We start from the raw sequence: 16753 nt of genomic DNA on the forward strand, positions 1-16753 counted from the left end.
TGCATGGTTTGTATCCTCATTTCAATCTTGCGGATATACATGGAAAAAATACTCATTTTAGCTGGCCAAAATCCTACAATTTCTCAAGAAGCTGGAAAATTCAGTCTTTGGCTTCTTCCCGCCCTCTTTGGTTACGCCACTCTTCAACCAATGATATTAATCCTTCATATTATTCATCAACCAATTTTGTGCCTGTCGGTCGAAAGGCCCCAGCAATCAATCATACAAGAAAAGATTTTCCACAGGAAATAAATTACAAGCAGCAAACAATCCAACTGAGGATCATTGATGGAGAAAGAGAGGGATAACCACTTTAGGTATTTTCCATATAACTACATGATCAGAATCTTCAACAAGAGCCCCGTATACGAACGTCCTGAATTATTTTCCTCCTCTTGAACAGGAGGTGCCTCAACGCCAATTGATTATGGCAGCATATATAGCCACGATAAACAGTTTTAATCCTACAACAGGCTCTAACTTTCCAAACCCTAACAATACAATATAATTTTATAGGATGTTTTCTAATATCAAATTATTTTGAAACTTTTTTTTCAACTATTATAAATATGAATTTTCAATTATCATTATTATTTTTTTAACCACTTCTTTATATTATGTTATGAGCGTTATAGTATACTTCTACAAAATTTTAACAAACAAACAACTGCTACTTCGGGGTGAAGGGGAGGCGCTGGAGAGGCTTACTTCTACCCGAGCCTAAACATCCCTATCAGAACTATAAACTGATCCAAAGTCCAAAGTACCAAAATAATAACCAAAAACACAGTACACTCCTCCCAGATTATAAACAATTTAAACAAATTTTCAAGGAAAATGAGAAGAATAATATATAGTTCTTGCCTTCTACAGAATCTACACTACTGAGCTGAAAATTTGTTTAAAAATGATTTATAAACTGATTCAAAATTTGTTTATATATTCAGCTCTTATTTTCCTTCTTTAAATGGTTTGAACTATAAACGTCTTCTCCTGGGACAAAATTCCTAAAGCCCAAAACAAATGAGAGAAATTCAAAATTGAACAAACAAGGAGGATTTCCTAACTTGAGCTTTCAATTCTCTCACATGGCTTTGGAAAGAAATGTGACAGTGGTGTGTTGAAATCCTTGGCCAAGCTCCCTAATTATAAGAAAAATTCTGTCACGTGAAACCACTATTTGAGCATGAGTTGCTGCTGAAATCTTTGACTGCCAGCTAAAGCCTTCAACGCAATAGTAAAGCTGCAACATATATGGGACGGTAAGTAGGTAAAAAGCAAAAAAATGCCCATGTAGTCCACAAAGCTTGACAGCGCCATGCATGATTTCTCAAGGATGTCAAAGACAAATTTCAACAATCAGAACTATAAATTGATCCAAAGTCCAAAGCACCAAAATAATAACAAAAAAAAAAGCAAAAAACCAATTAACATTTTGTGGTCTCTCTCTCTCTCTCTCTCTCGTGTTAGGAAGTGGTCTTTTTTTTGTTGCAAGTGGTCTCTCTCTTTCACTCCGTCACTCATTGCTCCATTTAAAGAGGGCTGGCTCTGAAGCTGATGAAAGCTCAAACTCCTGAGATACAAATATACATACAAAATGGAAGAAGGGTTGTTGATCAGAGAGGGAGAAGTGAAGAGAGAGAGGCTAACTTGGGGAGTTTTAGGCCAAGAAGTGAAGAGACTGTGCTACATAGCAGGACCTATGGTGGCTGTGACTCTCTCCCAGTTCTTGCTCGAAGTTATATCCTTGATGATGGTTGGACACTTGGGTGAACATTCACTTTCTAGCTCTGCTCTAGCCATTTCTTTTTGTAGTGTTACTGGCTTCAGTGTTTTCGTAAGTTTCTATACTTTTGCCCTGGCTTTTCCTGACGTATTCTTGTATTTTTCAAGCTTACAAGACGTTGAAAACTTGTAGGCGAGGACTCTGTGAGATTCTACTTATGGTTTTGTTTCTGTCACCATAGCTTTTCTTGTTCTTTCTCTGCTTCATCGATTTTCTCGTCTTTTTTTACAATACTAAAAGAATTTAAGATTTAAAAATGTATGAGCACAATCTTTATTTTTTACCAAGTGAATTTTCACCTTCTCTACATTATATTTAGACCATCTTGACTACACTTACAGTCTATTGAAAAGCGTAAAATACACTTTATCTCACTGTAACTTAGTGATTTTTCATATAACCCTCTGTAGTTTTAAAAGTTATACATAATCTTCTCATAATTTAAATTAAAATGTCAAAGTGATGAAAATGATCATCTGTAACAGAACCTAAGGAAATATCAAGAATATTCTTGTTTAAAAACTAAAATGGTTGAAATAACCAAAATATATAAAATATATAAACGTAATAAGTATGACATTTTAACCCCTTATGATTTTGTGTTTGATTAACTCTCTTTTGGTTAGTGCTTTGCCACATTGCCCCTTTATGATTTTCAAAATATATACATAATCCCTCTGTGGTTATTTAATAATTTCCAACTTTATAGAGGGCACTTTTGATATTTTAGTTAACTCCATTATGGAATGCAAATTTCGTTACTTTGACACTTTAGTTCAAATTATGAGAGAATTATATATAACTTTTCAAACCACGTGAGGGTTAAATGAAAAAAAACTAAATCACAGGGGATAAAGTGTATTTTACTCTATCAAAAATGATAAGATAAAACATAGTACTATAGTATACAGTGATACCAAATGAACTTGAGCCATTGAGGTATATGCCAAGGGGCATATTTTTATGATTTTTCATACTTAAATTTAGTGAAACTGATAATGTAGTACACATATGTACCTTCTTATTAGCATCCATATATTTTGTTTTGGTAAAAAATAAAAATAAAAAGAGACTATTTGAGCCCTAGAAAGATTCATCCTTTTTTGTATATTCATGTTTGTGTCTATAGTTTAGGGATCATGATTTTAAGTCGCTTTTTGTAGATAGACTCAACCAATAGGAAAATCTTATATTAAGTAACAATACGACTTGGCTCCCTATGGGTAGTTCGACTGGGACTGGTCGTCTGTAGTTACAGCAAAGTCCCAGGTTCGACCTTCACGTGTTACTGTTGTTGGGTATCTTTGGGACAAAGCTCTGCCCAGCCTGGGGATTAGCCTCCAACCCTGAAAAAAAAAAAAGGGTAACAATTAGACTTAAGCGGTAGTCATAAACTAAAAAATGATGCATCACCTTGATTTTAGAGATTTTATGTTTGTGTCTATCACTTAAGAAGACCATGGTTTTAAGTTATTATTTTTTTGTAGATGGACTCTACTATAAAATGCAATTATCATTTTATATTTATAAATGATTCCGTAAAATTCAAGTTAGTTTAACCCTCATATAGTTACTAAGCTATCCAGTAATTTGCCCAAATAAGTAATTTTGTTTCAACAACATCTAGACCAAGTAAATTTTAGTATCTAAGTTATTTTTTTTCTTTTCTGATCTAAAAGATAGGGATATAGATCTATCATTGCATTCTTAAGGGTTAGTATTGGATTTGCTGTTTAACAAATCTAACAGTTTTGACCAACAATTAACATATAGTATTTTATCAATGTCCTTCAAATTTAATCTGTTTATGTGCAAAGAAAGTTCGTTATATTTCTTCATTTTTCTCTTTTCTTTGCACTTCTTTCTTAGCTTCTTCACCGGAGAAAAAAAACGTAATGGAATATGCAAGAATTTTGAATTGCACGTTAGCCACAGGAGTCATAACATGAAAGTTAATTTAACTATGCATAAAAACCAGTCCGAATGCATGTATTGTGAAAGTCTACAGTGGTATTGACCATTCACCTAGTAAATAAAAGTTTTGTCTAAAATTTCAGCTTGGAACTACTTCAAGTTGTTATATCTTAAAAAATGGTCTGGTTGCAATTAATTCCTTCAGATCTGTTTTCTCAGAAAGTAAGATTTGTGAAAAGGGAATAATATGCCCTAAAACTACTTGTAGTACACGTACGTTTCTCTTTTATGTACACAAACGTGCCTGATAAGCAATTTGGGTAAAATTTTTGTAAAAAATATTTTGCTCATATCACAAACACATTTTTCAATTTTTTTTATATTCTCAACCACATTTCCATTTCATACACGTTACATCATAAAAAAGTTATAGTATTATTTCAAATAAAGTTTCCATCATGTGTATCATGAGATTAATTAAGGCATAAGAGCATGAAATTTGAATTGGAAAATGCAACTTCATGAAAAAGTCACACTGATATAATTTTCCTACTTAGCTGAGATAACTCCTTATGTTGGTAACAAGAAAAAATTTCGAAAAATTATGGGCTCAAATTTCATTTACTGGTGACTCGTAAGTCATAATGGAAGATGCAAATTATGAGATGAGTGCTGCCATCTTGTACGTGATCAGAAATTTCCTGCGTAATTGATCAAGGGTTATAGCTTAAGGATATGAACAAAATGACTAGGAGTAGTGTTTGATATACAATCACTTTGAAGAAGATAAGATAAATGATTCATTAGCAAGTATCACAAGGTATTGAAATGGTTCTAATCAGAAGTGAACTATTCATGTGTCAAACAGTTAGGAATGGCAGGTGCACTGGAAACTCTATGTGGGCAAGCCTATGGTGCTCAGCAATATCAAAAACTTGGAACTCAGACATATACTGCAATATTTTGTCTTCTCATCGTTTGTGTCCCAATCTCTATCATATGGATATACTTGGGAAGAATACTCACTTTGGTTGGACTAGATCCTCAGATTTCATATGAAGCCGGAACATTTGCTACATGGCTAATTCCTGCTCTTTTTGGCTATGCAACTCTTCAGCCACTTGTTCGATTTTATCAAATGCAAAGTCTGACATTTCCCATGTTCATAAGTTCCTGCATCACAATTGGTTTCCACATACTTCTTTCTTGGATGCTTGTTTACAAGTCTGGATTGCAGAACCATGGAGCTGCATTAGCTATGGGTGTTTCAATGTGGTTGAATGTGATTATCCTCGCTTTGTATATGACCTACTCTTCCTCCTGTGCAATAACTCGTGGTCCAATTTCGATGGAGGTGTTTCGTGGTGTGAAAGAATTCTTCCGCTTTGCTATTCCTTCGGCTTTCATGGCTTGGTAATCTCTATTTATATTTGCAACTTTTTCTTTCCTTGGCCTTTGAAACGGAATGTCTTGAGGTTATAAAAGATGTTGCATTTACGTATGCGTGCAGCCTTGAATGGTGGTCATATGAGCTTCTAATCTTGTCATCAGGCCTTCTGCCAAATCCGCAGCTTGAAACTTCAGTCCTGTGCGTGTGGTATGTTGTAATGTATCAGCCTCCTGGAAGCCAAAAATTTTAGAAATAGATTGATCTTCACAAGAGAGTCTGAATTTTTATTTTAATTTTCTGAACAGCCTCAGCACCATTGAGACGCTCTCTGCAATACCGTATGGACTTGCTGCTGCAGTAAGGTACTTTGAAGACAAAGGGAATATTCATCCCTGCCTGATCTTTTGACGACAACCGATACCCAGAAACTAACGGATCTTTTTCTCTTTCTTCAGCACCAGAGTGTCAAATGAGTTAGGAGCAGGGAACTCAGAAGATGCTCGAGTTTCTGTAATTGGTGGCATACTTCTTGCCTTCACAGAGACGATACTAGTGAATTCAGCCCTCTTTGCTAGCCGGGACATATTTGGATACGTCTTTAGTAGTGACAAGGAAGTTGTGGATTATGTCTCAGTTATGGCTCCTCTTATTTGTCTATCTGTTGTAATGGACAGTTTCCTGGGAACCCTTTCAGGTTAATTCTATCACTCTTTTCTTTTCCGTAAATTCTCTTTCTTCTTGTATCAGAAGGAAAAGGGAAGGGGGGGGGGGGGTTGTGTTGGACTGTTGCTTTTACAATGCAACTTATTTTTTCAGGTGCTGCAACAGGATGTGGCTGGCAGCATATAGGAGCATATGTCAACCTTGCATCATTTTATGTTGTTGGAACTCCTATTGCTTTCATATTAGGATTTATGGTAAAGTTAAGAGGGAAAGGTCTTTGGATTGGAATCCTTTGTGGTGCTACCGTGCAAACTTTACTGCTCTCAATCGTAACAACTTGCACAAATTGGGAAAAACAGGTCTTCAAACTCTGATGTTTTTCTTCATTCCGTCGAGCTATTCCGTTTAAAATCTGAAAATAGTTTTATTCTCTTCAAATGAAAGCCTCAATGTCTTTACTTTGTTATGCAGGCATTGAAGGCAAGGGAGAGGTTGCTCCAGGAATAGTTTTCGGCTAAGCTGGACTAATTTGATAACAGGATATCTATTTGACTATTTGAGGATGGGTTTAATCGGACCATTGTAGTCTTACTAGTTAAGGATATTTTTGTTGAGAAGAATGACTAGGTAAAATTTTTTAGACATTAACAGGGTAGATGAAAGCAAGTCATACACGGACTACCGTTAAAATTGAAATAAGTGAGGCTTCAAATTTTTTGCTTTCCACTTTTAACTCTTCTTACTTCCTTAACTCTTCTCAGTGATAATGAGTGGATCGAGGGAATTTCATCAAGCTAGCAATTGTGGGGATAGGTGAATAGTTTACATTTGGAGTGTTGTGATGCGCGTGGTCGTGGTACCGGTGCCATGGTAACATTAATAAGATAATAAAAAATACTACAATAATTATTTTAAATAATATCTTATTCAATTAATGTTTTACGTACCCTTTTTTTTTTTTAAAGAATGATTATAAGAGGTGTGTGGGGGTGAAGAAGTCAGCTCCATACTAAGAAGATACTTATAGCTATAATTTCCTAAATAAGCTTTCTTATTTATCCCCAATTCCATTAAAACGCAGCACTGACCAAGTGGCCAATGATTGCTTAACCAAAGTTCTAAAAACCCACAAACAAAACCGTGCCCAAGCCTAATGCAGATTCCAAAGCTTTGGGCTCAAGAGTCTGCGAATTAACCATCTAAGGATTTACCAGGACCTTTTACTAGGGGTGTCAATCCGATAAAATTTTCTGGGTTTGAGTTGAAAAATAATTTCGATATTCGAACCTGAATTTGAACCCGTTTACTCTAACAAAAAATGAGTTGGATACGGAATATAGGATTTCGATCCGTATTCGACTTGGATCCAAACAATATATTAATAATTATAAAATATAAATATTTCTAAATACATTCTTTTACCAAATTAACAATTTAGTAATGAATTTGTAGATAGATTTGTGATTAGTTTTGGATTGACTATTGCGAATTAATTGTGATTTAGCTTTGTAATTTGATTTGTTTAAATTTGGAGATTGGATTTGTGATTGGTTTTGGATTTAATTTTGAAATATATAAATTCGGATCCGATTCCGGGACTCTAAAATCAAGACCTGTCGGATACATGGATCGGATCTGGGTATACTACATAAAAATAAGTCCGAAATTTTCAATTTCGGCCTGAACTCAACCCGTTGACACCGCTACTTTTTACCCATGCAACTCTGCGCATTCAAATAATGCATGTCTCCATTATCATAGACTTAAAGGGCAACATTTCTGTCTTTTGTGTTTCTATTTTATACTTATAGTGCAGTATGGATAGGAACTTCGCATTCTGAACTTTTAACGTCGGTAAGCATCACCAGAATGGTTGTTTCAACTGGGCTATGCCTGATATTCAAAAATTTCATTTTCTTACTTGAAAGAATGCAGCAATTCCCCTCCTTAGGGTAATGGATCGTTTTGTACTTGTGGTGCGGCTCTGTCAAGATGATGAACGGACAATTCAGGTTTCAGTGGCACATGGCATGATGTTACACTTATTTGGGAAGGAGTATTAATGTTTCCTGCGTTGACATTATTATTCACAATAGCGGTCCATTAGTATATATATATATATACACAATAGCGGTCCATTAGTATATATATATATATATGTATGTGATAAACGTAGAAAAGATTAAACTACTTAAAAAAGCATGTTTTACAACATGAACATATAATTTTATTCTTGTCGTCAGTTTAACAAAATCAATAAAGAATTCAAATAATTCACCGATTAGTTCACAATATACCTGGCAATTGGGCGGGTTGGGCGGGTTGATGTTGGGTTTTCATTTAAATGGATTACACCCAATCTATCCAATATTAGGTTCGGTTAATTTTGGGTTGGGTCATATTGGGTTATCTCAAACCCATGACCCAAATATGACCCAATATATTAAATAATAAATTTTGATACATAAACTCTCTCAAATATATTTTCACATACAAAAAAAAAATTCACACACATAAATACATTTTCACATAGATAGATATATTTTCACACACTAAAACACTCACAGATATAAACACACACTCACTTTTTAAGTTCTTTTGAAATACGTTATTTTTACACATACAAACACATTAAAATACACACTAATATACTTTCACAAATACACACACATACTAACTATTTAAACTACTTGGATCCAATCACACTTTAAAGAAAGTTATAAACTGAAATTTGACCCAAAAAATAAACACAAAAGAATCATGCATGATAACACATCTGAGCCGATGTAAAATGGAGAAATTAGAAATTAGAAATAAACACAAAATGAATCATGTTGCATCCTAAAAGATAACTTCCGAATTTGCATCTGAAACTTATTTCGAATATATCATGAGTAGAATTTGGCATTTGATCCTCCGTTCAACATTTTTGTGTTATACTCCATATTACGCCATATATCCTTCACGATTAGTTGGCCATTCCTATGATCCTTATTATGGGTGTCACCTAATTCATAGTGTAACATGAAATATAATTCTAGTAAAAGTTTAACGAAGAATGCCAAGACTTAAATTATTCTTCTGTTATTCAAGAAAAACTTTAATCCACTTGAGAGTCAAATTTGATGCTAACCAGAAATCTGGTTAGTAATATTTATAATTTGCACAAACTAGAGAAGACAATAGTATAAGAACAAGTTTTACATCTCTGTCAAATGAAAGTGGAAGTTGGGTAATGATACCCAACACAAATACCCAATCCGCCCAAAATATATTTGGGTTTTTATTACCCAACCCAAAATTGAGCCAACACCCAAATTACCCAACCCAACCTCTGAAATTAGTGGGTGGGTTGGGTGGGTTGTTGGGTTTTGGGCATAATTGCCAGGTATAGTTCACAATAAAGAAAATAATTTCAATCTCATACATTATATTTGGAGCTTGTTTGGTAATTATTTATATAACATGACACTAAAGTTTTATCAACCTAATCTTATGTCCTTTGTATAGGATCCAAGGCCTGATAAAATTGAGTTCTATTCTATTCAAATCAATTAATGTAATTCTTATTACATTTGGTGTAATTTTGGATTTGCAACTCATACAAATTTAAGCTTACGCCGAAATTGTATGAGTTTACAGTGATAGTTATAAGAATTACATAAATCAGTTTAAATTGAACAAAACTCAACTTATGAAATCTCGGATCCGCTTAGATAGAGTTGATATCGATTGAATACCCTTATTGGCTATTTTGAACTCTTAATATGTCTTATGGCCTCAGGCAACTTGCAGGGTGTAGCATTGGCGGAGCTAGAAAAGAAATTCAATGGGGGAAAGTTAATATATAAAATTTTAATAATTACAATATACAAAAAAAAAATTGTTCAAACTTGATTCGCTAACTAGTCATATCAAACTTGAACAGTTTTTTGTGTTCAATAACTTTCAAACTTCATCAAAAACTTGCTCAGGTTCATTTTGACAACAAAATAAATCAAGTTTGAACAAGATTTTAAATTTAAAATAATCAAATAAATTTGAATACTAGAGTGTTGGTTTTGATTAGACTCATTTCCAACCCTATTTGTCTCTATCACTGGTTGTAGTATTTAATTGCATTAGTTGGTTCTTCCTGATTGTAACATACCAATGGGATCCGGTTGTTTCACCTAACCCATTGCCTTTAATCATGACAGCCGGTTTAGATAGCCCCACCGATTTTATTTTCGGCGGAAATGTCACCCTCGGACGCCCGTACTGGGTATTAACCATTTACCTATATGTTTTCAGAACCGGACTGGGTATCGACTCGGTTAAGCTCAGGGGTCAATGGGTTCAATAGGGGTTGAACCGGATGACGTCATAAATAAAAATTATTTAAAAATTAAAATATTATATGTAAAATACCTAATAACATGATAATATTAATAAAGGTATATTCATATATATTTGATGTTTTAAATATATTTAACAAGAAAATACAAAGAAATTAGAACAATCAAGTAATAATTTATATTATTTAATGAGCATTAACAAGTTTAGAATTAAAATTATGGACTTAATTGAAAAATAATACCAAACTTTAAGAAAATATTAATAAAGTATGAAATATTTGAGGTATATTAATAATTTTTAACAATCTAGGGGTCAAAACATAATATTGAAAAAGTTTGAAAAAAAATTGTTTGAACCGGAAAATCCGGTTTTTTCCTGTCAAACCCGATTTTTGACAGGAAATGACCGGGTTTTTACTTATCCGGTTTTTAAACATGACTCGGCTCGGACACTTGGTGGGTTCCCGGTTCGACCGGCCGGTCCGGTCCGAGTTTTAAAACAGCCACTTACCTTACCCTACCGACAGAACTTTTCAGGCAAGTTTGCTGAAAATAAAAGGGACGGTCAAGAGAAGGTAATCGAAGCTCATGCTATCTCTTCATTAATTATAGTGTGCTTTAAATTTTCACAAATACTTCAAAAAAGGGATTGCAGGCATGTGTCGTAGTGTAGTACGCTTCCTTGTCGATGCAGATTTGTGACGCTGTAATCGTTCGTTAGAGCATAGTTATTAAACCTGGCCCGGTCCAGCGGTTGAACCGGTCAAACCAGTGACCCGGTCAATGGACCGGACCGAGTTTCAAATCAGATCGTTTGAGCAAGGGGACCGTTGACTAGTCAACGACCCGACGGTCTGACCGGATTGACTCGGAAACCCGGCCGGTTTTGTCCTTTAACCCGATTTTGTGGAAAAATTTTATTGCCTTTGTTGGAGTTTGAACCTTGGACCTTTGCCCAACACTACAACATACTTACCACCAAGCTACTTTGAAATATGCTAATAAACTTCCTTTATTATAATATATAAATGTTTTTTCAATTCTACATTTTTTTTCTCTAAAACAAATATATTGGAATCTTTTAGTAAAAATTTATTACCCTTCAAACTCTATAAGTTATAAAATAGATTTCAAAAATAGCATATTATATAATTCATTTTAAAGACAAATATTGTTTTAATAATTTTTTACACTTAAAATTCATAAATAAGTTAGATAATTACACTAAATATTGATAAAATTTTACACTTCAAGTTTGGTGTATTACTAAATAACTTTATATTTGATTGATTCTTATATGAATTAATTATTTTATAGCAAATTAAATTAAATGAGCTTTTGCTATGGCATTATTTATTACAATTTATATCATATATCTTATATAAAAAATTATGAAATATAATATTTAAATATATTTAGTAACCCACCAGTTCAACCACTCACCCGCTGGTTGAACCAGTAACCCGTTGACCCACCTCTTTCGCCGGGTTCCTTCCCGGGTTGGGTTTAATAACTATGCGTTAGAGTACTTCCTTCGTCACTTTGATAGTTTGGATTTTTTTAGAGTAAAATATATTTTACCTCCTCCTCCATGTGATTTAACGATTTTTCACGTAATCTCTCATAGTTTCAAGAATTATATATAATCTTTTAATAGTTTGAATTGAAGTGTCAAAATAATAAAAATAATCCTCTATAATGAAACCCAAGGAAATATTGAGAATATTCTAGTTTAAAAATTAAAATAACTGAAATGATCAAAATATATAAACCTAATATGCATGATATTTTAACCCCTTATGATTTAATATTTTACTGCATAATCTCCTTATGATTTTCAAAATATATACATATCCTCTTTGTGGTTAATTAGGAATTTTCAACTTTACAAAGAAATACTTTCGATATTTTAGTTGACTCCGTTACAAAATACAAATTACGTAATTTTGACACTTTAGTTTAAATTATGAGGGAGTTATATATAATTTTTCAAATCACAAGGGAGTCATGTGACCATAGGAGGATAAAATGTATTTCACCTTTTTTTTTATTACACAATTTAAGAAAAATAGTCAGACGTGTAAATTTAGTATACTAAGTTTCTAAAATGCCCTAAATTAATATTAAGAATAAGACCATTTGTTATACCTTTACATTAATTACAACAACAATACCAATAGAAGTTGCCCCATTCAAGACATGAATCAAAACAATTATTGAATTAGGTTTGTTATACATCGTGATTTAGAGAAGTTAAAAATTAACTATATTTTTCAACAACAATACCAATAGAAGTTGCCCCATTCAAGACATGAATCAAAACAATTATTGAATTAGGTTTGTTATACATCGTGATTTAGAGAAGTTAAAAATTAACTATATTTTTCAATTGAAAAATAGACTATAATTTGGGACAGATGAAAAAAGAAAACGAGAATACCAATGTTGAATGGAACGAATAATAGTTATCATTTTGACGGATTTGTGCCCTACATCTCAGTTTAATACTTTTGGGTTCAATTGTGAAAATTTCAGCAAATTTCTAGAAATAATATGTTAAATTCAGAAAAAATCTCAATTATAGTGTTCCACAGGATTTATGTGAGAACCCGTCAAAGTTCTTATTTTCTAGGCTTTATTTTATTTATTTGCACGCTTCTTATGCCTTTTCTTTAATTGAAAAATTTTCTAGATAATTTTTATGACCAAATAGGGTTTTTAAATTATTTGTCTCGTATAATTTAGTTCATGAGATTTTTGGAGCGTATACCGGGCGTAGGACCCGCTAGTGCAGTAAGTTCGGTAAAATTGGGCCAATTAGGTTAAGTTTTGTGTACTGGAATTAATTTGCTAGATGTTAAGAGATAATTAGAGGTTGCTTAGATGGTTAATGATGGAGAGACAAAAGGATAAGTGTTACAATTAAAAGGTGCTAGGTGTCGCGACCCGATTGGAGTTGGATTTTGACTAACTTTCTTACATTTACTAAATACCAAAATTTGACCAAAAATATCCCATTTCTTCTTCCTTCTTGGCTGAACACTTGAGAGAAAGAAAGAGAGGAAAAGTTTCATCTTCAACTTCAAATCCAAGCCAAATCTTAAGTTCCAACCATTGGAAACTCAAATTACTCCATATAAAGTGCTAGTTAAGGAAGATTAGGAACTTGAATGGAAGGAATTTTGGAGGACAAAGCCTAAGCTCCTACCTTTCTTGTGGTTTTAAGGTATTTTGCCAAGAACATCCTCTTTACTTCAGTTAATTGCTTATTAGTGGTTTTTAGTTGTTTTAGATGTTGTTTTGTGGAAGATTAGCACTTGAATGCATGAATTCCAGATTAGGGTTTCACTAACCCCTGTTCTGCCTGTTTCTGTTCGACCAGGTTAGAAGCCGAATTGGACTTAGCACAAAACATGAAAGTTATAGAGAATGATGTTTTCTAGTTGCCTGTAAATTTTCAGCCCAATCCGAGATCGGTAGCCTGAGATAAGACGGAAATACCCAGACTGGTCTAGGTAGGAGTTCAACGAACAGGGTTGTCATTTCACCCAATCTGACTGTGACTTTTCACCATGATCCTTACCGAATTAGATTTTGGCCAAAACATTAAAGTTATAACCAATAGTGTAAAATAGTTTCCTGAAAAATTTCAGCTTGATCCGAATACTGTAGCATGTGAAATGACCGAAATACCCTTGACTGTCCATGAAACCTGTTTCGCGCCCAGAATTCTGTTTTCGTGTAGTTTTCCATTTTTGATCATGAAAATGCATGATTTGGCCTTGGAGATATTTATACAAAATGTAGGGTTGTGTTTTAGTTTCGAAACACCATAAGATACACTTCAATCGGACTTCGGTAGCCTGAGTTGTTGCTGTTTAACAATTGTGCGGTTAGCCAACCTGTTTGTGAGATTCTGGTTTCTTATATTTCAGTTTTGACCTAGTTGCACTATAAACTGGATTGAGTGGCCTTCTTCAACATTGTAGCCCTATCTCTTAGCTTCGAAACGGTGTATCTTGTACCTCCATCTGATAATCGTAGTGCCAATGGTGCCAAAACCGCAAAATGATGTCAAAAACTATTTTTATGGTTAGAGCTTAACTTTCATTTCCGGACTTTTCCCTAACTTGAATTGTACTTGTACTACTTGGAGCTTACTGAACGGCTATTGAATGAACTTATTTTGTGTGTGACTTTGGGACTGGATGAGAAAAATAATGAAGCCATAAATGGCTGGAAATAGGAAAATACAAAGGGCGTGCTGCCCAAATTTTCGCTCGAGAGCTAAGTTTATATTTCAACTTGTCTATTTTTCGTTTGGCAAATTCTATGCCCGTTTTCCATCTTAAAACATGATACCTTTTCCATTTGAACCTTCAAATGTTTATTTACTACTTCATACCAAAATATCGAGGTATGACCTAAGGTTTTCTCAGTCAAGACGTGTAGGCCATAATGCCTACTGGAATGTATATCGATTTTGAACCACATACACGATTCCGAAAAATAATATTTCTGAGCCTATCTAGTTGGATTCCGACTTGACTTTGATTCAAGTGTTTTTCATTGGAACTGTTATAACCCTTTGAGTTTGGTTTATGACACCCTAGTTATTTCCGTCCACAGATCCACATGGTTGTTTTTCACTTTAAAGTCACTTTTATCCGTTTTACTCGTAACTAGTCGAGTTCCTTGATTCCACTTACTTGTTTTGCTAGATGAATTGTAATATTCTTTCTCATTGAATCATAGGTTTTCTCGGTGACCGAGGGTAAAATTCGATAGGACATTTTGGACGTTATTTAGCATAATTTGGTGAGTGTTCCTTGTTTGTTATGTTTCTTGATTATATGACTTGTATATATGACTGATAACATGTTAAACGCTTTCAATGATTAGCCAAAACGAGTTTTCTAAACGAGTGTGTACTTTATCGCACTTAGCCTACATGATTGTGAACTTTTCAATGATTGAACGATTGAAATGCTACTTGTGCATGAATGTAAGCCTTTTGGCTGAACTGGCCACTACCCCTTGTTACCGATCGACTCAAACCAGAAGCGGACTCGGTCGGGCGATATGGTGACCTGGGTGAACGTTTGGTATACTCGAGTATTACCTTGTAGGTTGGTGGAGCCTGGCAAATGTCCAGGAGAGGGTGAATGAAATGAACGAACGAACGAACGAACGAGGGTTTTATGTATAAACGAAAAATGCATTTTCAAATGAATGAAGGAAAGGGGAATGACAGGAGAACGAACGAACGAACGAACGAACGTATCTTTTTCATGTATGGTTTATTGTACATGTTGTAAATGTTTCTTGACTTATTGTTTGATTTCTGGCTTGATTCTATGTTTGGAACCTCACTGAGCTTTTAGCTCATCCCTTTAGTTTTGATTCCCTTAACAGGGGAAGGCGAGCAAGGGCGAGAGCTCTGTATCGACTGGCTGGGTCTAGTTTTGGCTTTATTTTGGTTATCGTCCTAGTGCTTGGCACGGGCTGGTTGTATGGTGACTTGAGAACTTTTGTATTCTCGACGGTTATATTTCTTTCTGAAATAGCAATGTATATAAGCTTTGTTTTAAATTTTGGATCCTCGTTTTGCTCTTTCTTGTGATTCTATTTCTGATTTGTGTGAGTGAACGACTGAGTCCCGGCGAGAGTTGGGCAGGCGGTTCGCCGAACCCTTTGGTTCACCTTAGGGGGAGGTGGGGCTGTCACAATTTATTTCTCCACTTAGAGTCACCGCATTTTCTACAAGTTCCGTTTCTCAAGTATGTGGTCACCGCATTTTCCAGATGCGAGGACCACGGAATAATATTTTTGTTTTCATTCTATTTTTTTCTCATGGTACAACGAGCTAAAACTTTTTTTTTTTATTGGTCTCCACAATCGTCGCATACGGCGACTGTGGAGCTGACAGGGACGCGGCCCGAAATAGTGGATGCGGGCGACTGAGGTGGAATGCATAGCTATTAATGAATATTCATATATTTGCTTGATATTGTGTGGTCTAAGAAGAACTAGTAAACCAATAACAGTCTTTGGGCCATTGGTCACCACCAAAATTTTTTAAAAAGTTTGGTGGGATGAAAGTTCAAGTTTTTAAATATTACCTCCTATCAATTGTCATAATATGTGATTTTTTCAGAAAATTCATACGGATGCATAATATATCCATCAGATCTAATGGTGATTCAGTCCCTGTCAATCTCTCGTAAATTTAGTTGAACCTCCTCCTTGGATTATGTTAGAGTAGGGTAGGGTAGTATAAATAAAATAACGATGACAAAAAAAAAAGAGTAGAACTAGTACTTCTAAGCAGAGATGAAAAGCGAGCCAATAAAGGTCAACACTCGATGACCAAAAGAATGCACAAAATGGAAATAACTCTAAAATAGACCCATTTGACTGTTCAGCAGTTGTTATCATAAACTATACCTAAAAGCTTTTATATTGTCAATTAATAGACATACAATTTGTATATTTTAGCTGTTATCATAAATTACACCTGAAAGCAAATGAAGCACATAATTTGTATATTTTAGTTAACATAAATTGTAGTTAATGAATATTTCTTCTAATAATGATTATATATATTGATTACAATGGTAATCAATATTCTTTTAAATAATTATAGATAATAATGATTATGTC

The 16753-nt window shown here is 34.1% G+C and overlaps 1 protein-coding gene across 1 annotated transcript; it reads left to right on the forward strand.

Moving 5' to 3' along the window:
- The first annotated feature begins 1597 nt into the window (after positions 1–1597).
- On the forward strand, positions 1598–11826 carry LOC113751715 (protein DETOXIFICATION 14-like). The gene is made up of 8 exons (XM_027295824.1): positions 1598–1837; positions 4569–5113; positions 5211–5297; positions 5396–5452; positions 5546–5784; positions 5907–6112; positions 6225–6256; positions 11796–11826. The coding sequence occupies exons 1-8, from the start codon at positions 1598–1600 to the stop codon at positions 11824–11826; spliced, it is 1437 nt and encodes a 478-aa protein (XP_027151625.1).
- The last annotated feature ends 4927 nt before the right edge of the window (positions 11827–16753 follow it).

This window comes from Coffea eugenioides, chromosome 11 (assembly GCF_003713205.1).
Source record: "Coffea eugenioides isolate CCC68of chromosome 11, Ceug_1.0, whole genome shotgun sequence".
Classification (NCBI taxonomy): Eukaryota; Viridiplantae; Streptophyta; class Magnoliopsida; order Gentianales; family Rubiaceae; genus Coffea; species Coffea eugenioides.

What these genes read in the sequence shown, in the direction of transcription:
- LOC113751715 (XM_027295824.1), top strand. Translation starts at nt 1,598, where the DNA reads ATGGAAGAAGGGTTGTTGATCAGAGAGGGAGAAGTGAAGAGAGAGAGG. An exon ending in ACTTCAGTCCTGTGCGTGTG is followed by an intron (nt 5,298 to 5,395) that starts GTATGTTGTAAT and finishes TTTTCTGAACAG; the next exon opens with CCTCAGCACCATTGAGACGC. An exon ending in GCACAAATTGGGAAAAACAG is followed by an intron (nt 6,113 to 6,224) that starts GTCTTCAAACTC and finishes TTTGTTATGCAG; the next exon opens with GCATTGAAGGCAAGGGAGAG.